Here is a 27385-nt window from a genome sequence, read left to right as displayed (position 1 = left end):
TAATTGTGCCCCTACTCCGCAAATTAACACGGCATGTGTATTCATTTCACTATTTTATTTCCTCAAAAATAGATTAATAAGGGCTAGGTTGAGTTTTCAAAACTTAAAACCCACTCAGACTCTTGTAAACATTTTATATTTTTTTCACAAAGCATCTATTACAAATTATTGTAAACAGTGATTTCCTGAAATAAATGAATGTAAACTCAAAAAGAAATGGATTTAAGTGAACTATCATTCCCTTCTTCATCCAACCTGCCCGGTCCCATGGTGACATCTGTCTTCATAGCTCTAATTATGAGAAGTCATGTGCCGGGATAAATGATGGCGCTCTCGGAAGTACTCATGGCAAATGGGGCATGTCAGCTTCTCCTCTCGTCTCCTCTTGCACTGGGATTCACTAGAGGAGTATTCTTTTTTGTGATGTGACCGCATGTGGAAGACTAAATCAGATGTCATGCGAAAGGACAGGTTGCATTTGGCACACCAGTTCTGGGCAGCCACTCCAAAGGATGTGAAGGTGGGGGGAAGAAGAGTCAAGGAGGAGGAGGAGGAGGAGGAGGAAGAGGAGGAAGTGGTGGTGGTGGTGTTTTGTAACTGTCCTCCTGCTTGCTTGAGCCAGGGTTCTGAGGTATATGGGAAAACATTGCTCCGAGTGATGCTTGTCTGCAGCATCTGAGCATTACACAAATCACTGACAAAGAACTTGGAATTGAGAAGACTGCTGCAGCACATGATGTCTGCGGTGGCAATGAAGCCAGACAGCTCCCCCAGGCTCTTTGTTGACTCACTCATGGGATGAGAAGAATTTACTGCAGCTCTTTCTATTACACACTTACTGGGCTTGCTGAAAGCACTCTTCTGTTCTCCTCGAGCTCTGGTGGGCCAAACAAAGGAGAATGCACTACCAGAGGAGTTCAGCAACACTTCCTTTGGCACCTGCTCTTTACCAAGTGGGGCAGTGACATCCTCCTGCTCTGGCTCCTGCAGTCTCTCATTCCTCAGCTTCTCTTTCATTCTCCTGACCTCAGTGAAAGCACTCTGCTTCTGCTCTAAAGCATCCTTCCTAGCTGACTGCCTCCCTGAACTAAGCTTCCTGAAAGAACCAGCCAATGCATGCTCTCCCCCAACCTCTTCCTTGCCCCCACAGTTACGTTCCTCAGTCAAATTATTGGTTTTCTCCAACAGCACTGTTTTTCTGCTCCTGCTGTTCTCAGCCTCTTCAGATTTTGCTCTCCTTTCTCCAATAAGACCATGTGCATCATCTTTACAAGCTGTCATTTTGACTTCCAGGTCCCGTGCCAGACTGTGGAAATTTGTGGTCTGCTCAGCTAGGCTGCTCTTTTCAGTTTTAGGGTTCTGGAAGTTTCTCCACAGCAGAGCACTCTTCTCTGGCACACAGAGGAAGCGGACATGGGACAGATAGGAATGCTCACATTTAAAGACTCGGTCACATTCTTGGCATCTCAACTCTGCAGAAACAGACAACAAGTGATGAGTTTTGCAAAGGTGGAATAATAGGTGGATGCAGATCCTGATCATGTGATTGACACAAAAATTGTGTCATACAAGGTTAAATATGATAAAATTAATGCCAGTGCAGAATCAGGTCCCTTCCTGCTATGCAAAATGGTTCACTTTTATTTGCTTCCATGCTTCTGTGCTACTGGCAGAAGTATTCCATTTAGACTCTCAAGCCTAAATTTTATTACATAAAATGTAATTATATTACATGAAAGTACACAAAATGCCCAGTACACCATGATCTAGATAAAACCATTTAGAGTTCATAATGATTTGAAGTCTAAACCCAGATTTGGGTCTACATTTCTTAATTAAGTCACTAGCTTTCATTCCGGATGAATGTTAAATACTATGTATCCAAGCAATAATGAGTTTTAGAACAGGATTCAAAGATTTTTACATGACTCTATTTTTAGGATAGTCTGGAAGTTTAATACCGTTCAAAAATCATCTGACCTTAATGCCTGAAGCCCTTATTCATGCTCATTTGGCAAGCTGTTATATACCTTAAGGCACAGAAAATGATGTTCAAATTGAAACAATGCCAGTGATAGGCAGGAGGAATAAGGAACATTCTTTCCTTGTGGTCTTCAGACCTACTGCACCTCTGGTTCATTGGGATGATTGACTGCCCATGAACAGATGGTACAAAATTCAGCAATCAACACAAATATGGTACATCTTAACCCTTGTAAGCATGTTACGTTATTTCACAACACAGCAGTTTTACAATGCAAGGGATGACAGACAGCACCTGAGGCCTGGGATATATAGGAAAGTTCACTAATTGGTTGGGTAGAATCAAAAATTCCTAATTTGAGACTCAGCACAGCTTATATCACTTTACAAACTTTACAGCTGAATTTTTTATAAGAAAATAAAGCTGCCGAAATGGGTGGAACATTATACCTATGAGTTTAAAGTCTTGAGTCTAGATACAGTGTTTCTTGTGCAAGCACCACTCTTCCCTGGTAAATCCCAAGGCCTGGCAGTGTGCATCTACACAGAAATTAACAGAATACACTGAAAACAGCTGGAATGATTTAATTGGTTCCTGTCATGGATGTGTCTGAATTAATTTAATACTAATTTACAGACAAGCACATTACCATATGAATTTGCTAATGGATAACTTTATCAACCTATATCTTTACTATCTAATCTATATACACCTTGTTTAACTTAAATAAAGGGAATGTAGAAAGGGTTTTTGTTCCAGTTTATCTATGCAAAATTTGGAGTAAATGACATCTGGAGTCAGAGCTGGTATGGACCTGTCTAATTTGCTTGGTGTCTCTGTAATTTCGATTTTTAGTTTTGTAACAATTTCCAGATCGATTTCTTTTGGAGCAATGAATTTTCAGCAACATCTCAGAAACTGAAGCTTGCTCTTTTCCTCATTACCACTGTGTCCCACACAAAATAGGCAGACTGTGCTGCATGCAATACTGTTAGGTTTGTTATGTGTTTTTAAAGATCTGCTCATTTACAAATTTAAAGCTGGACACTAGCCTATACCTGATTTGTCAATAAGCTAAAAATGGCCTATTTCCAGATGATACTTTAGACTTTTAGGATTCTAAGTTATCAAAGTGCATAGATTTCCATTGCATAGCTCAAAAATTTCAGTGTGAATCCCTAGTGCACCATCCTCTGCTAGAAAGTACCAATGAGAATGGCATTAAGAACTGCAAATTGCTTCTTGCTCTGTGCCTCCAGCTCAAACCTCAAAGCAGAATGTCTTTTCTCTCAGCAGACCAGCTAAGGATTTGCACATGTTTTGTATTATTATAAGACAACCACAGACTAAAGAAGATGCAGACTCCCTTCTGTCCTCAGTGACCCCTGCAATCAGCAATTCAGCACTTACCACTCTGGGGCCTTTGAGCTTTTATCTCATTGAAACCCAAGAGGCTGGAAAGCTCCTCATCATACCAGACAAGCAGTTCCTCATTTTTGCTGATTTTCCTGGTGGAGCGATAGTATAACTGACTGTTTTCTAAGTAAGCTTCCAAGTTCTGCTCCTTGCTATCGGCAGCTGCTTGTACGAGTCTCATCCAAGGCAGTCCTGTGGGACTGTGCACAGATGTAACATCCACCTGTGGGACAGGACACAAAGAAGGGCAGTTACAGGTCTCAAGGCCCAAAGCAAGATTTTCATCCAATCCAAGAACAAAGCCTGGTTTCTGCCTTGCACTGAGCACATATGACAAAGCTGTGAGCCTAGTACATCTGCCAGTGCTACCAAATCCAAAGGCATCCAAAGGCTTCTCCAGTGTGGGGGCTGAGAGGTCTGGGAATACAGCTGTGTGGGAGGGAGGAGGAGACACCAGTGTTCATGTGTAACCCCCCATGGCAAAGCCAGGCCTGAGATGTTGGTCAGTCTCTAGCCCTGTCCTGTGCAGACCATCCCATGGGACTGTGCAGGTGTGGATCACAGAGGTACGGGAGCTGTGAGCCTCTCTAAGAAGGAGTCTCAGTCCTTGGCATATGAAAATGGGGTATGAGCCAGGCGAAGTGCCACTGCTGTGACTTGGGGACTGAGAGATGTGCAGACCTCTGGATGAGTGCAGTGTGAAACTGGGAATGAACATACACTCAGGACAGCTGCATGTGGAGTTTTTCCTGACATAGGAGGATATGGATCAGGGGTGTAAGAAAATCATGGTTATTTGATTCAACACCCCAAGTAAACATCTGCACATCTGTTTGGCTAGATTACATAAAATACAGATTTTAATATATACAACTAAGAAGCACTTACATGCCCTCTTTCTTTCTTTTCAGAAATAAAATTATATATTTCTTTTTTTACATTTGCTAGATAAATTCAATTAATTTCAAGGTACCTGAACAGATAAACTTCATGAGATCAGTATTTTTTTAAAATAATTTCTGAGAGTTGCAAGCTGATTTACTTTCAATTTGTGTGCATGCAGATATACCAAACAAATAAGGTTTAAAAACATTTCTTAGGCTATAAGGTCAGGCACTAAAAAGTTTAAAAAATAATATCAGGTCTATTGCTCAAATTAAATTTCCATTCTGTGTGTATATCACAGCATAGTCCTAAATCACATATAATTTTTACTCCACAGGACTCCTGAGTAATTTAATCATAGGTTGACAATTAAATAATGCAAGTACAAAACATTTGGCATTGTCTTCCTCACACAGTGTGTGACTCCAATCTTAGTTACTTTATTACACTGAATAGGGAATGATTTATTTCTTTATAGGTTTTTCCTTGGTGTTTACCACAGTAGGTCTGTGCCCTCTGCAGCATTTGAAAGATAGGGATTTTCATAGCTTGAAGGTTAAAACACAGGGTGATCAAAGGCAAGGTTTATATGCATAAATACTAATTTTTGAAGTACCAAGTCATTGTTTAGAAAGGAAGAATTTGCAAATGAAAAATATTTAATGACAAGTATGATCTAAATTTCACCCCAAGCAATGTATAGCTCTTTGTTTTCCAATAATTGCAGGGCAGCCATTCACTGGTGTTTGGTACCAGAAACAATATTTTGGCTAATTATTTCTATGGTTTTAACTGACTATTACCTACCATGAAAAGTTTGATCACATTAGTAGCTTGGATACAAGAATGAAACATTAAGAGACCATTAGCATGAGAGTTACTTAGTGTAAGAGAAAAAATAAATTAGCATGCCCTGAAACTGATTCTCTCTAAATGCCATGGTAATTAACAATGATTGAGAAATACAAGTGCCTGACAGCAACACAGGAACACCCACCCACACAGAGTGGCTGAAACTAATAGCTATGACAGAGGCTGTCATACTTTAGTTGCTGTGTTTCAGAAATACTGAGCAGCCACCCAGCGCTCTCAGCAAAGTCAAAGGGAGCACAGCTCCACCAGGACTCCAGGGAAAGAGTTCAGTGAGCTTCAAGTAGGTGAGGAGGAGTACAGATGTAAGATAAGATCTGGGTGCTGCCAACTAGAATCATGAACCAGCTTTAGTTTTCCCATGTGTTTAGAGACACTATAAACCCAGAAAATCCACCCTCTCCTGGAGATGTCAATCCCCCAGATGGATCCTTTGCACCCATGTATGAGGTAAGGCCTTCACAGCCCAGCATCTCAGTCACAGCTGGACTGTGGAGGAATGTGGCTCTCTCAGGAGATGCTGGAAGAGAGAAAATAAGTCTCTTCCTTGAACCCCCAAAGAAGCTGTAAGCAGCAGAGGAATCAGCTGGAAAGAACTACCTGTGCCAATGGCTGCCAAGGCATCTTCTTTGCCCAAGTGCACAAACTGGGCCAAGGAGCTCAAATTAAGGTCTCCAAGAAAATGAGGGGGAAAAGATTATAAAGTTCTCCTTTGGTCTAAACAAAAAAGCCCAAGATGATAAAACCTTTATTAGAAATTATATTCCCTAAAGTCTTGCAGGAGTTGCTGATGAACAAGGATGAACAGAAACTTGAGTTGCAATTAATCCACCTTGCCAATTCATTTCTGTGTGTATTCTGCTCGTACTACACCCAGCAGAGAAAAACCCATTTCTTGTTTTGCACTTCAGTGCCATGATGACAACATAGCATCATGATTTAATTTTTAATTAATTACTACACACAGTTAGGAGCCTAATGGTAGTTCCTGATTTCTGGGAGGTTTACTTTTAATTATGAGTAGTTAACAGGATATGGGACTACCAATTGCATCTGAAACAGCTACTTGCACAGAATTTCATGTATATACTGCCAAAAGACAGAGATCTGAGCCAACTCAGGCATCCAATTTCATTGCTGCATAGCAATTACTTAGCTCAAGTGTAGAAAAACACTAAAGCCATCCCTCTAGAGGGCTCTTCCAATGTAGAAAACCTTTGAGGCTCTCTGTACAGTAATTCAAAACTCCCAGGAGAAAACCAGAAATATTCCAAAAATAAAGCCTTATTTCAGGGCAAGTCTCTCTCCAAAGAGTTTGTTGGTCTCTTGGAGTATTAATAACACTGTCCAAGAAATCAAATTTGTGCCAGAGACTCAAAACAGTCAGATAAACCTGAAGTCTCTTCTTCTCTCTCTTAACTTGTTTAAAGCAGAAGTGTAGAACAGTTATCTACCAACAACTGTATCTTCCATATTACACATATGCCTTGAGATTTCTCTCCTCCAGAGCACAGAAATCTTAGGCAACATGGATGTCTCTCAGATCCATCCATGCCACAGAATGTGGGAAATTGGCTCTCCTCACACTGGAAAACACCTCCCTACCTTCATCTAGACCAACAGTGACTGAAAGGCACTCCAAGACCCAGAAAGACAGGGTAAGTGGTCAGCATGATAAACAGTGACTATGAAACAAAAAAAAATTTGGTGAACTAGAGCTTGAGAGTTCACAGTCCATTACAATCCTGCGGTTTCTGCCTTCCCTACAGTGATTGAAAAGTGTAGCTGTAACACAGACATACACATCTAAGGTGACTTTAGGAAGTCCATGTACTAGTAGCAGTTAAACTGTGGCTCCCCTAAGTGTGTGTGGGCTAGTTGCCTGACTGCCATTATGGTTTCACTTTTAAGGATAACTGAACACACTGGGGTAGCAGTTGCCTAGATCTGTAAATAAATGCTGTGAATGTACCACCTGCATGAATCAGTGCAATACCACAGTCTTCCCCCTCTGTTCTCACAGGGCTGTCACACTTCCTGATAAACCTCCTTCGTCCTGACAAAAACTGAACTAGAGATTACTAATCTATTTGTCCCTCTTCCCTCCTATTCCAAGTAAGATCTGAAGCATGTAGCATAGAAGTGGGACTTTGTATTCTTCCTGCAAAGTATAGAGCTTTCCTTAGGTCCTTCCAGTCTAGAGCTCATAAATCAGAAATGCACTGGCCCTTTCTCTTTGAAGATGTTACTTGTGGTGAACAAAACAAAAACTACTCCTTGCAAAGTTATCTTCTCAGGGATGGTGTAACTCTTTTTGAAAGGTCTAACATTCATAATTCAGATTTTTCTCATACCTTAAATACATAGTGGATGTTCCGTCTATCAGAACACTTGAGAGCAATGAAAGCTACAGTGTCCAGCAGGGTGTTCTGGAGCATGCATGGTCCAAAAACAACTTCTTCAGGGATGTCTTGTGTGGTATGAACAGTAGCCAGTATGTCTGGAAAATGGTGATGCAGAAGCTTGTTGTCACTTGTCCAAAGAAATTTAGGCAAAGATGTAAGTTCCATTATAAACCTGTAAAAATCACAAGAAATCACATTTGGCACAGAGACAGAAGTAGAAGGTGGCATCACTACTTGAAACACAAAGATTTCCAGGAGCTGTAAGTGAATTTTAAGAGTATGCCAGGACATTGTTGGTTACAGAATTTACAAATCTATTAATGTCCAATTAAGAGTGAGAAAGATTACTTTGGACTAAACCATAATCTTAGATTTGCAAACAAGTGAATTACTCTCCCTGGAACAGACAGTCCAAGAGTTCAACTGCTGCTCTCTACAGACAGGAGGAAGAAGATCTGGGAAAAATACGCAAAACTTTAAGTGAGTGGAACTCAGCATATTCTTAAGCATGTCCTCAGATATCTTTCTTATTATTAATAGTCTGTACAAGTGTGAAGAAAGGTAGAGAAAGAGAACAGCAACAAAATAAAGCAAGACTTTTTGAAAGACATTTTGAAAAAGCTGTGCTTTTTTTGCTTGAGTGCAACATCAGTCTAGTTTCTGGTTAAGCTGTTACAACAGCAGGAATAACCTGAATCCTGAGTCTATCCAACCAGAATGCACAAAATTTGTGGAAATTCCTGAAAATAATTATTTTCATCCTTCCTCAAAGTGTATGTTGTCAGCCGTTGTTGAGAAAATCAAATCAGATTATGACTCCTTGCATAGTGATACTCCTAGCACAATGTTAGTAGAGATTCCTATCTTTAGAGGATAAATTTTCCAGCCCTGAATGTAGGGTAATGTATTTGTCATTGCAGACGCAATTCTGCAATATGAGCCACAATCTGAGAACTCAGTATGCAGTGAGGAGAAGACAGGCTTGAGTTATTTGTCATTCTAAGCCTCTCTAGGTTTCTAATAAAGATATTGCCATCTCCAGCTCCCTGCTGGAGGTCATGGAAAACCCCTCATTTATGCCATAAAGAGCTGGATCAGGTCCATTAGGCAGAGAAAATTAAAGAGAACAGCAACAAGCCCTGAAGAGGCCGAACAAATACTGAGATAGAAGGGCTGAAGATATAGTCTAATCTTTTTCACTATCTGCCAACAGAATTGATTTGTTACTCACTGATTCATGACTTAAACTGAAGTGGTATAAAGTGCTCAGGAGAGTTGCACTTATTTAACTAAATCAGTTTCTAAATCAGTGTGGTTAATTCAGTATAATTTATTCCTTGCAGGCAAGGTCTAAGACCCTACCCTAAAAATATTAAAATGCATGGTCAGACATTTGGTATGTAGTAAACATCAGAAGGATGTTTAAACCAGACAACCAAGGCAAAGAGTGGGATAATATACGCCCTCTATCCAACCTCAAGCATCCCTTGAACTCAATATGACACAAAAGTTTGCTTGTTTCTAAATTACTTAACGCAATATGTGATCAGACAAAAAAATCCCCAAAACCTACATGTGTAAGTGCCAAAGTCTCAAAGTACCACCCTGGCAGCTGTGGGAGCAAGGAATTTGGCTCTTGCATGGAAGGGTCACTTTTGTGAAAAGCTGTGAGAAGGATTTACTGTGATTACACAGCAGATGGGACAGTTACCGTCAGCCTTGTGCCAGAGGCGCTGGGAAGATCCATCTTTTCCAATCATTTGGCGAATGCACCATCTAGTGTCACATCTCAGCATAACACAGAGCCCCGTGCCAAAGGACATCCCCCAGTCTGCAGCTGTCCCTGCATTGTACGGCCGCAGCTTCTGAGCACCCTGTCACGCAGGAATCCTTTCTCTCCGGAGTGGGTCATTCCCTCTGCCTCCCTCTGCTCAAACAGCAGGCTGGGTGCTTCCTCAGGTACTGGGTTTGATAGGGTCTGGTCAGGGTTATGTCAGGTAGGGAGAGTCATTTAAATCTACAGTGTTGGCATTTTACAGTGTTGGCTGAAGATGTGCTGCTGGTAGAGTGGAGAGTGGGGATACTCTGCAACATCATTAGAAGAAGAAGGGTGAATTCTTTTCTAAAGTCCTCAAATAGCATAAGAAAGCCCTTCCCTCTGAATCCACAAGATTTCAGCTTCTGTTACTATGCGGAGTTCATCAGGTGGGGGATAACAGTGAGCAAACATGACTGTACTGCTTTCAAACCTGAGCTGCTACCTCTGCAAAGGGACGTGCTGCATCCTGTGGGTTTTCCAACCTGCTCTTGTTCAGGGATCTCCATTCCAAAGTGCAGCTTCATCCAGGGCAGTACTGGAACAAAGCCTGCCTCCTGCACAGGTGAGGGGTGGTAGGGGACTCTCTGGTAGCTGCTGCTCTCATCACAGAGAACTGAAATACTGACTTCCTAAAAATACTGAAATACTGACTTCCTTACTTTTTAGTAAAGACTGAAGCTTGAGACATGACTTGAGAGAAAAAAAAAAAAATCAACTGATTTACTTTCTCAGATCTCTGGTGTAGCAAAGGAAACCAAACAGATGAGCTGAAGGGAGGTCAAAGGATCATGGACAGCAGGAATAAGAGGTGAAGAGGAAATAAATATCTACAAAAGCTTCACAGGCATCACTGTGGTACTATGGCTGGATTGTACAACTCTGCAGCTGCAGCATGAAAGACGGCACCCATAAACAACCAAAATGCATTTTTACCATGGCAGGGTTTTTAAATTACTTTTCAAAATGACTTTTCAATGGCTGCTGCTGTTAAAGAAACTGAACTGGCTCTATGTTTCTTTTCTCTTAAATAAAGTTTACTAACATAGATTTAACCTTTGTCCCATGAGTCTAGAGGACGTTGGTATCTGGAGAATGCACACAGAAAAGAGATGCCTTTTTAGCAAAGCTCAGGAAAGTTTAGCAGTATTCCAAGCCTAAATCTATATAGTGCCCTTCTCCCAGTAAGTTCAGTCAAATACTCACTGACACTGTACAGAAGTAAATCACAACAGAGTATGGGCATGATGCTGCCAGGGGCCCCAGCCAGCTCTGCTTTTCTCAGTCCTGCCTCCACTCATGGCAAACCTAGACACAGCCAAGGAATGGCTGTGTGCAAAGTCAGGTCCCACTGCTGCCAGAGTTCACCTGCTGGATTCTCAGAGAGGGTCAGCAGGAGTGTGACTACACTGGGGCATCTGCCAGTGCAGAAGGTGGCTGTGCAATAGTCAGTGCATACCTCATACCTTGAAACCACCACCAGAGATCTCAGAACTGCTGAAATACAGCAGCAGCACCCACAACTCTCAAAACAAACAGCAGAAATTAGCTAGGAAACAAAAAAAAAAAAAAAAAAATCACGTGTAAGTAGGCCAGAATATAAATCTGAAAAATCTGAAATACCCCTCAGTTTGAATGTAAGTTTGAGCCTTTATATGTTTTTCATCTGGTTAAAATCTAAAGCCAAAATTTCAGCCACAGTCTTCTTAGAGGTTTTTTAATAAAACCTCCCTTGAGTTTTCAACAACTTCAGACTTGAGCCTGAATGAGAATTCTACATCAAACCATGAACCCAGCTCTTGTTCAGTTATAAAATCTGGTTGCAATGCAAATCTCACACTTTTGCCAACAGTCATCATAGTCAAAGGAAATTCATTAAGAACCTGCAAATTGAGTCATAATGAGAAATGGAGAAGGTATACTAGAGTGCCTGCCATTCTCATTTGTCAGGCTGAAGTAGGTGAATCACTCACACTCTTCCCAGTGAGTGAAGAAGAGAGAAAATTCTCCTAACAGAGAATTCCCCATTACTTCACCCAACTGATTACTCTTGTCTTAATGCCATTGATTTCCACGTTTTGGCTAACTCCTTTAATGAGCAATAAATCTGCTGTGCCTTCATTTCTTAAAGATTCACTAGCCATTGTACATAGGACTTAATCATTCATTCTTCTTCTACTATGTAGCAAAGTTTAAAGAATTCTACCATAGGCTTCATTGTGAAGGTCAGATCTTCAGCTCTACATCATGCAGACAATGACAAGCTTGCCTCAAAGTGCCAGTGCTGAGTGCCATTGCTTCCCAGGATCACTCCCATACAACAGGATCTTGCTGCTCCCACTCAGGTTCTGCATAAGTAGTTTCCAATCCCTCTGGGATCACCCACAAACATCTCTGAGAGGCTAAAATAAAATGAATATTCATAGTGGTTTGTAGCACATTAGACTCAAATCACCTGTGAGACCATGGGTACTCTCCATATTCTATCTGTCACAGATGTGAATTCTTCATATGGATGAGTGTAGGGACTTGCTGTTTAATGGACTCTTCATCCCCCAGACAGTATCTGATACACATATACCATGTCCCTAAGTGATGGATTTTGCATCTTGATTTCTGAGAAGTGTGACAGATCTGTCAAAGAAGAAGGACCTATGGGCAGGCAACTCCTTATGGATTATGCAATTCTGGATGTTCCATCAAAAAGCACATGAAATAAATAGATGATGCTTGCAGCAAATGCTCCCAGCCTGCTTGCCTCCAGAGTAGCACACAAATCAACTTTTGGTTTCCTGTGTGTTCTTCCAAGCTGGAACTCTAAAGATAGCATTATCCTAGTCTCTCCCCATTTCACAGCACTTGTATAGCATTCCATTAACTAATTAGGGTTACAACTTCTACCTTCCTGAAATACGTTTACATAGCTCCTGTACCTTATGAGAAAAACATATTACCAGAGATGAAAAGAACAGAATTTTCAGATCCCTGGTTTTCTACTGCATGGCCTTCAGATGTCACTGCAAGCTCTCCTAAGAAATGTCTGGAAATTCCCTAATGTAGAAGAACTGATTTGAGCAAGGACTCCCCTGAATTCTATATTCAGAGTACTTGACCTGATTCTCCTTCCCACAGTAACCACACTGAACTGTGGCATTGTTTGGAGCTTCTTACTGACCATAAAGGCACTGGTAGCCCTGCTTAGTATTATCATCAACTATGCAAGTGGGAGGGAAATAAATTAATCATATTTGCAAGAGGGGAATCATTTCAGCCAGAACTCATTTAGCTAGTTCAGCTCGTCACAATCCAAAAGAGAAGCAGGTAATAAAAACTGTTTCTCCAAAATTAATTTGATTTTTAAAATTGTCAATAGCTACTTCTATTTCACCTTTACTTCCATTTTAACTGTAAATTAATTTGCATGTAGTTATGTCACTTTCAAAGCAATTATCCTAGTTGGAAAAAAAATGGCACAGAAGATACTTTTAAAAAAGATTTGAAAGTATTTGATCCTGGAAAGCATCATCCCACAGTCCTCCCAACCATTTCTGCATCTACTCCAGACTTTCTCCAGAGCAGGTTATAGCTCTGCATTTCCCATGTCAACAAAACTGAAAGAAAAAAAGAAACAGAAATATTAACTACCGGAGCCATCATTTCCTTTACCTTTTACTCCTTTCTGCTCCGAAGTGTGATGGCATATTCCCTGAAGCACACAACCTGTGACTGTGCCAGTGCAGTCCTGTGGCTGCTGCCAAAGCTGCCTTTGACTTCAACAGCAGGTCTGTCGGTCTGAGGAATCCATGATCAGACATGCAGTGTCATGCACAATAAACTACAGATAATAAAGGAATTGAGCTGATGCAGACAGAGTGCCTCTGTCTGCAGCATTTAATATTTTCTGTTGTTATTATAAGGAACCGAGAATTCCTAACACACGAAGGAAATTTGGAAAAAAATTGGGACTGAACAAGCCTGATGCATGGAAATGGTCTTCCCTTGGTTTTCCAGACTTCCCCAGCTTTCTTTCTTCACTCTTCTCTGTACAGCAGCCACACAACTCTAACCTGACATGCACCTAAAAATGAGCAGAGATAGGAAAACTCACTGCCTAGATTCCTCTGGAATGATCAGAAGGCAGCTCGGGATGTGGAGTTTGGTGTCTAGATTGAGCTTATAGAAACTGGGTCCTTATGGAGGTTTTATTGTGAATTAGAGACCTTCCAGTCCATGGAGTGCTCACCACTTTGTTATTGTATCATCACGAAACCTTCAGGGAGCAGTTCTCCAGTTCTTACTATTTTAAGGCTGTGCGGTTTTCAGATTGTCCTCCATCCTCTGAAATCCCCAGTACATGCAATGTAAGATGACAGCTTTTGATGAACCATCATTATATCTTGGCTGAATACCCAGCCTAGTGAATCATGAAACTGCCAAATCTTTTTATTATGAACAATCTCTCAAACTTCTATAGGAATAATGAAGAAGACAGAGATAAAATACCTGCTTGGAAATGAACAAATACCTCAAGCTCCATATTTGCTTTCAACAAGTCTTGTGACACACAGGAACCGTTTGGAAGTGGAAACTAAAAGAAATGCTTTCAGGTTTCTTCTTCTTTTCTGTGAGAATAGAGAAGTTGAAGTGGCATCTCTCCTGATGCATGGTAGCTGACACACAACACGCAGATCTCCCTCTCCAAAGCCATCTCCAAGACCACCACAAGGATGTAATTTCCAGTCTTTACCCAATGTCCAGGAACAAAACGCCTGGGATTGAGCATCACATTTAGTTTGATGAGAAAATAACAGATCTGAGCAAGTCCCAGCAGATGCACATACTCTCACTCCACTGGCTCTCAAATGGCAGCCCAGCACCAAACTTCCCTATGGTTTTTGGAAATTCCACACTGAACCCCTAATTCTACTTCCACTCTCTTTCATGGACAGAAATGTGGTAGTTAGGAAAGGAATGGGCTATCCCACACAGCTGGAAAGCCTGGTTAATACTCCCTTGTTGGGATGTGTGATGCAACAATATCTGAACAGTTCGACATGAAGCCTCCTTGGATTTAGCTGGAGGTTTTGAATCTGGCAGAACATGAACAGGGCCACTGAGGTCTCTGTTCCATCTCTTCCAGTGCTTGACTACAAGAAATGCAGTGCAGGTACTGGGGAACACTTGATATTTCAAACTGGACAATGAGCAACAGCAATACCATGCTTTGGAAAGGATGACGTACATTTATCTTCTGCATTCCCAGTGGTTCAAACAGACTAGGTCTAGGAATTTGGTTTCATGATGCATAAAATGTCAGTATTCCTTTCCAGTTGGGTTGGTCCCAAGGAGAGAATGAATGCTTCTGTCTGGCACTGTGTCTGATCTAATGGACCCTGTTGGATGGTACTGGGTTGTACAAGTCACTCATAAATCAGACAATCCACCTGTGCATAAAGAGGAGATGACTACAGCTCCACAGTCTACTGGCTTTCAAAGACTTTATTTTTGTGTGAAGGGCTGACTCTTCACTGGCTTACAGCTGTTCTATTTAATGAAGCAGTGCATTTATCCACCATTTCACTCTTGTGGTTTCAAGCCCTAAGACCTAAAAATTGGGGTTTTTCTAGGATAAAGGAAAAAAATGGGTTTCTGTAGGATAAAGGAAGCATGTTTTAATTTTTCAGCCAGGACAGAGGATTATCAAATGTGAATGTAATGAATACGTAATTTCAACTGCATATACAGCTGTATATGCCATACACTCTATGAATACATTTCAGTTCAGAGCTCACAGTATTTCATATCCAGGTCTGAATTGTGCTGATGGTCACCTCAGAGACCTGGTTTTGCACCTGCTGCTCTGGCATTATTCACCATTCAGCAACTGACATAATGCTCTGAAACATCACAGGAAATTTGAATTTTACAGGGACATCCAAAAAGAACAGAAAGCCAATGTTATTCTGTGAGAGGGGAACAAAGAAGGCAAGTATTTTTCTGTTACACAGTGCAAGAAAGTTACTTGTCACACAGATATGTGTGTCTACTTTCAGCAAAATCCTTGATTCACATAAACAGCAACCCTGACCTCAGTAATCTGTGCTAACACATTTGTTCTCACATAGACCTGTGCATTTGTTCCTTCACCCAGGCATCCATGCAGACAAAACCACCATTCCCTGTGTGTAGCCACAGAAAATGGAGAAACAACAGCCAACCAAACAACATGATCCAAACACAAACAGCATAAATCAAGCACAAACAGGCTGAACCAAAAACAAACAGACTGAACCAAAATGCGTAACTTGTGGAAACAGTCATAAATATTTCTTTTCCCTCTTCATACAATTCACATTGATGTGTCTTTTTCATAAAAATTTTTAAGTCATATTATCTGGTTGAATTTAAAGCTGTATTAAGATATGCTCCTATTTAAGAGTCCTGCTATTGATTACTACTTTTAAAAAAAAGTAGTATCTGTTCAAATGTTTCTTTCTGATAGAAAAGCATATACATGTGGTGTGTAAGCACATACAAAAAGATGGAAACATATACATACACATACATGTGTCCACATCTGAACATATAGCCACACATACAACTGTTTATTTTTTTTGTGATTTTGCAAGTTCATCATTTATATTTAAAAAGAAATATTTTTAAACAAAGATCAGTTGCTTCCACATGGCTGATACTGAAGATTTCTTCAACAGCATTAAGTGGCATTAGCTTACATTAATCTTACTTACATTTGTGCTAAACTTACTACATGATGTCAACTCCAATAAGAGTAAGTGACAGAGCTGAAGGAGACTTTGCAAGGTGAAATTGTGGGAAGCAACATAAATAAGCTATTTTTCACTACAATGAAACCTTTTAATTGGAAGCGATTTTGTAAATTAAAATAAGTCTTACCTAAAATAGTTTGTTTTCCAACAAAATATTTTGTTCTTTGACCTGGTGTTTATCAATAGCAATTGCAGGTAACATAAGACTTTGCTGCAGAAAAATTGTATTAACAGAATTGCAGAATTACAGACATGGAAATATCCATCTGTAAATACTAGGATTTAGCCAGCTGATTTCTTTTGCAAAATCTTTGGTACACTGTAATTCTTACACATAATTAATTTTTGTACTTTCTCATCTGGTTATATTATGTTCAGCTAATCTAAATATTTTGACTTTACATTAGTATTTCTATGGCTACAAAACTATTTTCTCTATAAAATGATATGTCTGCAGAGTTCCATAAGGCAGCTTTACTTTGCTTTGAAATACAGGAAAATAGTTTAATACAAAAAAAAAAAAAAAAAGCATTCTCAAATAACAGATTATGCTTTGATGTAGTTTTATACATTTAAAAACATAAATTTGATCACCCTAATGCCTAAAGAAATTCCTCTATTCCTCTTTCTAGTACCAGTTATACTTAATACATGGTAACAAAAGCTGTCAAGTGCTGTTTCTTGCATTTTTAAAAGCCAAAAATAAGGGAAAACTCCTGAGATATAATTTAGTATAATTCTGAATTTCATGCATGACTGTAACTGCTTTTTATTTGAAAGCAACTATACTAAAAATACAAAACTACTTAAAAATCTGATATTCCATCAAGTTTCTATTGACATTTTTTTCAACTAGTAGCTGTCAGTTCTCAGAAAAAAAAAAAAGTCATTAAAATGCTTCAAACATTTTCAGTGGACTGAATTCCTACAGAAACCTTTTAATTCAAATATTTGCAAATTTAAAGATCAATGTGATATTTTAAAGTGACAGCAACAGCAGCTCCTAACTTCAGTAAGAAATTTCTACTACATGGATATCCATAATATAAGGAATACATATAAACAGAGAATAACAATGTGAGCTATTCCAAACAAAAGTTCATCGATTTCATAAAAGCAATTAGACCCTACGTAAGTACCTAAAACAGCCACGATGCTCAGTTGACCTGTCGAAGTTGGAAGGATGGAGAGCTGTAGCCAATAAAAAGAGCAACTGATGCTCGGGAGTTCTCGGCGAGAGAAGAGAGCCGGGAGGGAGGGAAAGGGCGACTGCCGGGGGGGACCCGCCTCCGCCTCCGCCTCGGCATCGCCCCCGGCAGCCCCGCTCGGCACCCGCCGCTCGGGGCACTCTGCTCGGCGCCCCCCGCTGCCGCGCCGAAGCGGGCGGTGCACGGCCGGGGCTAGGCACAAGTCAGCAAAGGCCACTCCGTGCCCTCACCTGCTCCCCGGCCACTCCCGGCAGGTCCCGGCAGGTCCCGGCAGGTCCCGGCCGTGCGGCAGCGGGGCGGCTCCGGGACCCCCGCGCAGGCCCGGCCCCGCGGGCAGCGCAGCGCAGCGCCCGCGGCTCCGGCGGGCGGGACGGGCGGTGCCGCTGCCGCTCCGCCGCGCTCCGCAGGGCAGCGGCCGCGCCGAGAGCCCCGCCCGGCCCCTCTGCCCCCCGCTCACCTGGGGGTCCCGCCGCAGGCTCCCCGTGGACGGGGGAATCTGCGGCGCCGGGGGTCCCGCCGCGCCCCGTCCCTCTCCCAGGATCCCGCTACGGACAAGTGCCCGCGGAGCCCTCACCTCAGCTCACCTCACCTCACCCCGCCGCCGGGGCCGCCCGGCCCCCCGAGAGCCGCGCCGCAGCCCCCCGCCCGCCGCCGCGCCGCCCCAGCACGCCGGCACCCTCCTCCCCGCCGCGGCTCCCCGCCCAGAGCAGACCCCGGGAAACGCCTACCGCAGCTCCTGCCCCCGACCCCCGCCGCCAGCCAGGCGTCCCCCTCCCCCGGGAGCCGCCGCCGCCCCGCCCGCGGCGGCCCGCAGCCCTCGCCGAGCAGAAGCCATCCCGCAGCGGCTGCGGGGAGCAGAGGGTGGACGGGATTCCCCCTTGTAACGGTACCATGAACCGAGGAGTTTCTCTCAAAGTTGGGGGGGAACCCACACGCACGCACGCCGAAATAAACCAAACAAAACCATCTCCAAAGCCGCCTTCCCACACTTGTCCTTTAGATCATTTGACAACGCTTTTGAATAGAGGGCTCTTCTAGGAGCTGCAGGTATTGACAAGAGCCGCTTAAAACGAAAACTACTGCTTCATAGAAAATACTCGCAGGATAAAAATTAGGACTTTGAGGTATGAAACGATTTGTGGCACAGCTGGTATGTAAAATAAAAACATCAAACGTCTTGTCATAATCAAATATACCCTAAATCGGGACTAGCGACATTGCTTTTGAAAGATGTCGTTCCATATAAATGCCTTTAACGCCTGGTAGAAAATTTTTATGAACATGTTGACAAATGAAATAACTCAGGTTATTTGATTAGTGTCCATGTAATCTAAATATGGGCTTGTATCAGGAAAAGAAACGTCAACCCTTTAATGCTTTTGAAAGGATGGATTTTCGCTGCAATTGAAGAGTAATCTTATACTACTAATGAGAGTGAACCACTCTCGCTGTGTTCTGTGATACAGGGATTATGGAGGATAAACTCAAGAGTTCCTGATCTCTTTTAAAATTCGGCTCGGCCCGAACGAGCAGCATTGTTGAGGGCAGCGGGGGTTTGGTAGCTGCCCAGCTGCCCTGGAAGCTCTGCATCCTACTGCCTGCCCAGGAACAGCTGTGCCGGTGGCATGTCCTAATACTGCTTGGGAAACATCGGCCGATTCGGGATGCAGGTGTCAGGAAACTGGGATGAACAATTCCCACTGCACTTCATATCGCAAGAATTCATAATTTTTGTAGCCTTCATGCAAATAGCGACAGAAGCTGTAAGAAGGGACAATTAGGTCACCTGCCTTACGGAGCTTGAGGCCCTGTGAGACGATGCGCTGAGGTAACCTGTGCCCCAAGGAGGGTGAGATGCGCACCTTACGGCCAGCTCTCCTGGCACTTGGTGTGATTTTCCTTCGAGCAACACCCGACCAAATGGCTCCGGGCGCCCAGGCCACCTGCCTGCCCTCTCCCTCCTGACCCCACTCAAACCTTGCTCGACCTTGGCTCCGGACAGGCCTGCCCGGGGTGTGACAGCCACAGGAGGGGCTCAGGCCGATTGGAAAACCTGTTTTATTTGAAACAGAAGGCTCTGGCTCTGTAGAGGCGCCCGCAAGCTCCCGCCGCGCCCGGCCCTCCTCGCAGGGGATGGAGGAGCAGGGAAGGGGCGCTAGCAAAGACGCAGCACCACGTTCCGCAGGGTGATTCTGCCAAGCACTGACCGAGGCACAACGCAGCCGTGTCCTTGCTTTTGCATACGCCCACCTAGCCTTAAAACGTGCCCGCTTGCCGGGCCCTTTGCAGGAGGCAGACGAGCAGCCCATCTCTCTTTGCAGAATCAGAGGATATGTTAGAGCCTAGAGAAGGGCAGTGCACATTATCGAAAAATAATAATTTTTTTTTTTTCTCGGCGGTGCCTTACTTTGCTTTGGAGACTCCCTTGAAGTCTACCGCGTTATTCTACGATACAATCTGATATTCACGAGGCACCAAGGGAATCTGACGCTATCAGCGTTTTTATTTCGTTTTGCAAGGCTGCGGTGTGTGCGAGGAAGGACGGCTGCCTCGGGCAGGGGGTGGCGAGGGCTCCTGGGGACCACGCGCGCTGCGGACACTAGTGGGCACCGGCGAGGCCGAAGCCCGGCGGCCGGGAGGAAGCGGGGGATTCCTGATGCTCAGCAGCCGTTTGCTCATTTTTTGTGAATGTCGCCAGGGAGGATGTGGGTTTTTTCTATTTCTCCATGATCTAAGTAATCGCTGGGTCTCAACTGGCCAGCGCTCAAAAAACCTTTCAAGTGGTGAGCTCAAGCAGTACATTCAGCTTTTAGCTGTGCATAGTTAAACCAGGCAAAGAGGCTGAAAACCGGTGGACCCTCTAATCTTTCCTTGATAAGTCCCCGACCGCCGCCGCGGTTGGCTGTGTCTGAACTCGGTCCAGCACAGAAACAGGCAACTGAAATCGAGTTGCCTTTCCCGAAGTGCAAACTTTATTTCAGACTCGCGGGCGGCAGCCTACACCGCACAAAGCACGCCAAGGCTGCTGGAGGGGTGCGGGGTCCCACGGGGGCTTAGGGCCCGCCGGCTGCGTGGGGCATCGCTCCATTCCCCCACAGAGCCGCACACTCGCGGCGGAGCGGGCAGGGCTGCCGTGAGCCGCGGGGAAACAACGCGGACGTCCCACGCCCGCAGGGCAGCGCGCCGAGCCCGCCTGGGTGGCCATGTCCCCCGCGGGTGCCGCCTTTGTCGGGGGCAGGAGGTGCCACTTTCCGCTGCTGGCACGCAGAAGCGGCTCCGGCTGGAAAGGCCCCGGCGAAGTGCTGGGTATTCGGGGGCTGTGTTCGGTGGGACAGCGCGCCAGCACCCCACAGGGGATGGATTCCCTCCTCCTTGGCTCTCGATGGAAGCCTCGCCCCGAGACAGAAATGTCTAGCCCCAACTCTGTCATGCAAAGTGACTCTGCTCGCATCCCTCCCCGTGGCTCTTTTCATTAATTAGGGGCTGCAAAGACTGTGGGGGAGGGGCAAGCGGCTGGGAGCCACTAATTATTCAAACTTTGGAGACAGCATCCAGATGAGCTGGGCAATCTCTTTAGGGCAGCGCTTTGTAACCTGTGTGTATCAGGCGGGGAGTGATTATGCTACTTTGCAAAGCCTCCATTAACAGATTTCACTTCATCATTACTCATCGCCCGCAGGATGTGTCCAGACTCCAGTGTGAGAAAACCAAGATTTCCACGAAGAGAAACAATTTGCTGTGGCACGAGAGGGCCGTGAAAACCTGCCCCTACCCCCACCCCCAAACAATAATCTTTTTAATTGCAGTCAGCTCCACACAGATTTTTCTTAAGTGCCCTTTCGCGTTGTGCCCCCACCTCTGCTTTGTCATAGGTTTTTGCCACGACGCCCATCTCCTAGTGCAACTTCTTTGTGCCTTGGGCGCTGCCGCCCCTCAGCTCTGACCTCCTCCGGGCTCCAGCCGCTCCCGAGCCTGCGGAGAGAGGCTCAGCAGGAGCGCAGCGATGCTCCGGAACGTGACCGGGCTGGCCTGGCCCCGGCCGGCCCCCCTGCCCGCCGGCGGCGGAATGCCCTGCCCGCGGCCCGCGGTCCTGCCCGAGGGCAGGCCGAGAGGGAAGGCGGCAGGAACGCCCGCCCGCGCCCCGGCGGCGGGCAGTGCTCCCTAACCTCGGTGCCTCGCTAGCAGCAGCCTTTGCCATATCGGTATCCCGGAACAGGAAAGTCCCGGTTCATCTTGCCCCCCTAAGATCCTGTCTCCCTCCTCCCGCTCCCCTCCCTCTGCCCCTTCCTGCCTTCGGCCCGTGTGAGTGCAGCCTCTTCTCTCCTTGCGGGACGGGGCTGCAGCGCTGGGGCCGCCGCCGGGGCGGCAGGGAATGGGGACTGGGCTCCGGGGACCACCCGCCTGGCCTCAGCCCCCTGCCCGGAGCCAGCGGGCCGGCGCCCCGCGGGCAGGGCTGCCTTGAGCCCCCAGGGTCGAGCTGAGATCCTGAAGTTAGTGATTTCTCTTTTTTTACTTTGATTTTTTTTCCTCTGCTCTCGGTGCTTCCGAAGTGCCTGTAAGATTTGCAGAGAGAGAGAGAGACTGTGGGAGGAGGAGGAATTAAGGGAAGGGAAAAGATGGCGAGTTGCTGGAGCAGTGTGGAGAAAGCGGCATTTTTGTGCTGCCTTTTGCTGGCAATGGGGAGCCTAATCTGCTGCGCTCGGCCGGAGGAGGAGGAAGAGCGAGAAGAGCAGCGCTCCTGTCACGGTGCCTTTGATCTCTACTTCGTCCTGGATAAGTAAGTGACAGTCGCATTTAAAAACGTTTATTCACCCTTCAGTGACTCCTTGCAGCAGCAGGGATGGTGTTTCTTTCCCTCGTCTTCCCGGACGACTTCTCCTGATGCCAAACATGACGTGTGGGTCTCATTCCTTATTTTTGCTCCCCAAAACTTGCTTATTTCCCAAGTGGAGCATTTAGGGGAGCGTTGTCTTTTATGCTGAGTTAGTTGTGCATGCAAACCTGGGAAATTGGGTTGCTTTCAGGTTGTGGCATGTGGGGTGTGGGCTGTGAGTGTTGGATTTGAGGGGGTGTTGGACAGTGCCCACATCGTTCGTGGAGTTTTGTGTCATGACCTGGGTGGGCTGTGTGCAGAGATGTCACTTGTGGGACTTAGCAGTGCTAGGACCATGCAGACTTACCCAAAGTTAAGACCAGACTGCTTGACTGTAAGAATTTATAAGAACAAAGTTTTATAAAAAACTTACTTTTGCTCAGCTTCTTCAGAGTTGTCTAAACCTGTGTTTGAGTAGCATCTACTAAAATAGGTTGTCAAATACTTCTCTTTAATACTATGTCAGCTGAATTCAGATATGGTGGGGGATATGTTAAAGCTCACGTGCGTAGGCTTGTTTTAGCAAGCACTAGCAAAGCAAGTGGTAAACTGGTGCACCCACAGGTGTTTTTCAGAAGGTACAAATTTCTCTTTCTTTTGGTGTACTTGTCAAGCTCTGGCTTGACAGAGGATTAAAGCCAAGGGATTAACTCAAAGAGTAACTTGTTAGTGTCCCACTGTGTGATGAGTGTGTTATCTAATATGTTCTGGGTTACCTATGTAACAGGGTATTATGAAAGATGGAAGACTTTGTGATTCTTGCCCTCAAGCCAGGTATAAAGTCTGCATTGTTCTATTTCCCAGCTGGGAGAACAGATCTATCCATAAGATGCTCAGTACAGCCTGCAAGAGGCAAATAGTCACTATCACTCAAGATGTATATTTCTGTATTCAAGAAGGGGAAAAGTATCATTAAATAGTGATTCTGGTTTTAGAGCAAAATAAGCTGAAGATCAAAAGCATTCTGTCTTTCTAAAAGATACACAAATACACCACATGGTCATTGTTTGTTTTTTTGGGTTTTTTTTCTTTTGTTTAGAACTTGTTCCTGGAGTAACCTTTGTGTCTAGAAAGGGCTCTGTGGGGGGCTAGTGTTAGTTCTCAAATTAATTCCTGCCAGGCTTCCTAGAAGTGACTGGCACTGTTGTTATGCCCAGTTCCCTGAATTCCCTGAGAAATGAATGTTGGTGATAGCAGTATGGCTTCTCTGTCTTCTATAGTACGATTTCTTTGTTACAATGGCATTGAGTACTCCTCCATTGTGCCCCATGCTACTTTTCATCTATATTTCAGAATACTTTTTCCATCAATATTTCAAAAAGTCCTTTTGGCTGTGCTGTTACTGTTCATGTTGTATTCAAGGAGTTAAAAGCAGAGAAGAGAAGAGAACAATTTGCTCAGAGATACTGATCTTCAAACAGTAGGAAGTTGATCATCTAAGCAAGTTCCTCTCCAGTACTCTGGACCTGAAATAATGTATTCTCTTTTTGCAAGCCATTGGTCTTTCATTTTGTTTCAGGTGCTGTCCATTCACTACAGTGGTCCACTGGAAGCTGGACCTGATCATGGTTGAAGTAAAATGTCATTTGGGTTCCAGTGGGAAAATTCTCTTTAGCTTCAATTGCAAACTGAGTCTTTATGAGCTTTGAGAGTTATACCAAAGAGTTCTCCTTTGGTAAAAGCTGTGTTAAGAGTTACTTGGGCTCCTGAGTGGTTTTAGAATCTATCCCTGCTCCCACCAAGTCTGTAACAATGGGGTGGCAAAGCTGCTTTTGGTCTCAATGAGATTGCATTACAATCCATATGGGTAATACTAGACTGCCAGATCTTGGGAGCCATAGGTCCCGTGCTGGCTGAGGATGTATTTATCCCAGCTGCATTCTGTGACATCTGGCACAGCACAAGGAGCTTCATGGTGGCAGGGAGGACTGATTTCATGGATACACCCTGGGTCTTGGGGTTGTTCATCAGGAAGGAAGTTTAGGTAGTGTTGAGAATTCATTAATGTTGAGAACAGTCTGGGTATTTCAGGTAGGGAGAAGGCAGGAAGCCAGTCAGAAGCATCTAGCAAATCTGTAAATGCAGTGAACAATTTTTTTTTTTTATTTATTTTTTAGAATTGGAACATACTGACATATGAAGAATTTTTTCTGTAATTTCAAGTGTGAGAAAGTCCAGAAAAACCCAGCCATACACACCACAAAATACACCCCTATGGCTCAGGGATTACCTCTCTTTGTTGGTGCCCTGCCAGTCTGGAGTTAGATGCATTCAGTCTTAGTTAGCTGCCTAACACCGGGATTGAAGTATTGGTTGTGTGAAAATACCAGGCTTAAATCCTGTGACCCTGTAGTGAGCTGAATGACAGCTCCTGTCTCTAAAGTCAGCCTGGCTGAACCAAAATGACTTAAAGTCTGCTTTGTTTTGCTTCCCAATAGAAAGATCTGTAGGAGGCAATCTGGAAGAAGACAACAAACCTTTCTCCTTATGCAGTGTGTGTTACTGCAATGTCTTCATTGGGGCATGATTTTTCCTTTTCATTCTGCCAGGCAAAGTCTGTGAGGATTTCATCCTGCAGGCAACAACCATCAGATGGAAAAGATCATCTTCTGGTGAAGTTATTGGTATAATATATGTGCTGCCAATTAGAAAAAAAGAAACTTGCTGTTTCCTTGCAGTTTTTCTCTGCCTGAATTTGACTGAAGTCCTTCATGTTAACTCCAGAGGATAAGCAAGATGAGGGCAGTGCCACTAAGCCTTAGATGCCCCAAAAAGCTGGCATAATGAAAGGGAAAAGCAGCATGTGTGGGAGGGAGACCAGCCATCATCTTCTTTAAAATTGGCTGACCATGCCAGAGCTACATGAGGCCTTCCTTGTCTCTGGGGATGCTTAAATGAGGAAATCTCTTGAAGCTGGGAGAACAGCACATTTGCTGGCTGCAGAGGCAGCTGCCTAGAGTCTGCAGTCTTGCTCTGTCTGAATTTTGTACTTTATGAGTTGTGCAGGCCTGAGCTTGTTTGGAGGCATAGTGGAAGACTTTAAAATATCATAATGAAACAGGAAAATTTCTTTTGTTTGCAGCTAAGTCACTCTCTGCATGAGGTAAGGCAGTGTACATTGCAGTTGGCAGACCCACCTCCCCCATGACATGCAGTAAAATCAAGTCACTTGTGATAGCAAAATTCTCAGTTTTACCTTTGAACAATGTAAAAAGCTCTTAAGCTTTTAAGCCAGACATAATGGATTGTTGAGTAGCTCTCACTTGCTTTGGTTGCTTCATTTGCTCAGGTTGTCCCAGTGCACAAAGAACTTGTTTCAGTCCCATCCCAAACTGTGCAGGGCAGGCCCTGTTAGGGATTTGACTGCTTGACCATCAAGTCTTGTAGTGAGATACTTGTGCTTGAGAATGTAAATAACTCCCTCTCATCCTGCCTTGCTGTTAACATCCAGCTGTTGTTTGTAATCAAATTGAATGGCACTTGATGAGAAGAAAGGATGACTGACCTCTAGTGTTTCCTAATTATAACAATGCCTGGTAGCATCATTATGATTGTTTATTAATGCAACAAATAGAAACCCTTTTAAAGTAAGGACTTAGCAGAAATACCAAGACAGGTCTGAGCTGCAGAGCTATCTGTGTTATAATTTACTAAATATGAAACAATTTATTAGTTATTTTTGACTGTGAGATAGAAGTGTTTTCTTATTTTTCGTATTTGGGATGTTTGCTGAAAGTTACTTGGATTTTGAGGAAAAATTAGCTTTATAGACTTGGGAAAATGTTCGACATGTATCTACAGCAGAGATCACGGCAGTGGTAATGTATTGATAAAGTCTTGGCTGGTTTTCTTGGATTGTAACTGTTGGGGATTTGGGCTTAACTACATTTTCTTCAGTCCTCATCTTCCCCCTGAACTTCTCTACAGTCCCTCTTTGTCTCTTTGGGCCCACAACAATATTGCACTTTTCACATCAATTTTACTTTATCTCCTGTACTCCCAAGGGCATCCATGACACCATCAACTTTGATAGAGACATCAGTAAAATGTGCCCAGTCTCTCACTTGAAATCCATTTTGCAGCTACCTCTCTTTCAATTTGGTAAGCCTTGCTCCAGAGGTGAATGTTGCTGGTGGGAAAGAGCACAACCTCTGATTAGGTGGGAATTTGCTACCCTGTCCAATATCCTTCCTGATTTTGTTTTTTAGGTCTGTGTACTCCTTCTCAACTTGCCATTGAAAAGGCAGTGGGTGTGGGAATTGTCAGGAGGGAAACGGGTTGATCCTTCCTTATTTGCCAAAGTTTTCAGAACAAAAGCATTTCATGATCTGATATTTAAGGTCACCTTCTGTAATTTTAGGACAACTGGAGGGAATTGCTGATCTCCACATATATTGTATTTTTCACAATATGCTAGATTTAAAGCAAAAAGCATTTGGTAAACACATTATTTGCCCCCCTGTAATGATTTCCTTGCCAATTATTTGAATTAATTTAGCCCTCATGAATTATAAGTACTAGTGAGAGCAAATATTTTTTTGCCTTAGGGTCCCTGTGCTTCTTTTCCTGCCTCATGTAGTCCCAGCCTAAGATCATTAGGATGGAGCTGGACCTGTGGAAACATCCATCTGCAGCTTCTCTCTCTGTGCCATTCTGTGTGCTGCTTTTGCACAGTGTGTGGGGAGGGGACAAGTGGCTAAACAACATTGTTGTGGTTGGAAAATCAGACTGCTGGCAAAAAATGAACACATTCTATCACCTACCTTAACTATATCTGAAAAGTTGGTATTGACTGACTTTTAAACCACTGCTGAACTCTGTTTCAGTACCTACCTACTGTAGTCAGACTTCATTTCATTGTAAGATGTAGAACCTGATGCAGGTCAGCTGAGAGGAGTTGCTGTCTGAACAAAAGTATCAGCTTTGTTCCTTTGATAGCACTGATTTGTGTGTGTATTTAAAAGTGGTTATCCATCTTCCTCCTTTCCTGTCTGCCTTCCCTTGCTTATAACTTGACCACATTATCTACATTACACCTCTCATAATATCCAACTGCCTCTAAGCAATATTTTTTTATTGTTTTCAAAATGTAATCTGCTGGTATTTTGCCTTGCATCCTTCTTTGTTGTGGTTATATTGC

At 43.8% G+C, this 27385-nt stretch overlaps 2 protein-coding genes across 3 annotated transcripts in view; one reads left to right on the top strand and one right to left on the bottom strand.

Annotated features, from left to right (window-relative positions):
* Positions 1-10: 10 nt before the first annotated feature.
* ZNF488 (zinc finger protein 488) lies at positions 11-17988 on the bottom strand. Of its 2 annotated transcripts, none has more exons than XM_021540033.3 (4): positions 17962-17988; positions 7510-7732; positions 3395-3623; positions 11-1472 (listed from the first exon to the last, which is right to left on the bottom strand). In XM_021540033.3, the coding sequence occupies exons 2-4, from the start codon at positions 7723-7725 to the stop codon at positions 292-294; spliced, it is 1626 nt and encodes a 541-aa protein (XP_021395708.2). In that variant the 5' UTR covers positions 7726-7732; positions 17962-17988; the 3' UTR covers positions 11-291. The 2 variants fall into 2 exon arrangements, with proteins under 2 accessions (XP_021395708.2, XP_077640603.1); XM_077784477.1 differs by lacking the exon at positions 17962-17988 and adding an exon at positions 17304-17430.
* Positions 17989-21697: 3709 nt separating this feature from the next.
* The window catches only part of ANTXRL (ANTXR like), a 57337-nt gene continuing 51649 nt past the window's right edge, over positions 21698-27385 (top strand). The window contains exon 1 of the mRNA XM_021539066.3: positions 21698-22149. Coding sequence (XP_021394741.2) covers positions 21989-22149 — 161 coding nt within the window. The 5' untranslated portion in view covers positions 21698-21988. The remainder of the gene's footprint in view (positions 22150-27385) is intronic.

Source organism: Lonchura striata, chromosome 7 (assembly GCF_046129695.1).
Source record: "Lonchura striata isolate bLonStr1 chromosome 7, bLonStr1.mat, whole genome shotgun sequence".
In the NCBI taxonomy this organism is placed as follows: domain Eukaryota; kingdom Metazoa; phylum Chordata; class Aves; order Passeriformes; family Estrildidae; genus Lonchura; species Lonchura striata.
The sequence above is the reverse complement of the archived record's forward strand: the minus strand, read 5'-3'. Positions and strand labels throughout refer to the sequence as shown.

Bases quoted from the DNA above. Each gene is read 5' to 3' on its own strand.
- ZNF488 (XM_021540033.3), bottom strand. From the start codon at position 7,725: ATGGAACTTACATCTTTGCCTAAATTTCTTTGGACAAGTGACAACAAG. The intron at 3,624-7,509 runs GTATGAGAAAAA...CCTGTCCCACAG, and splicing joins ACATCCACTATGTATTTAAG to GTGGATGTTACATCTGTGCA. The intron at 1,473-3,394 runs GTAAGTGCTGAA...CTGTTTCTGCAG, and splicing joins AGCTCAAAGGCCCCAGAGTG to AGTTGAGATGCCAAGAATGT.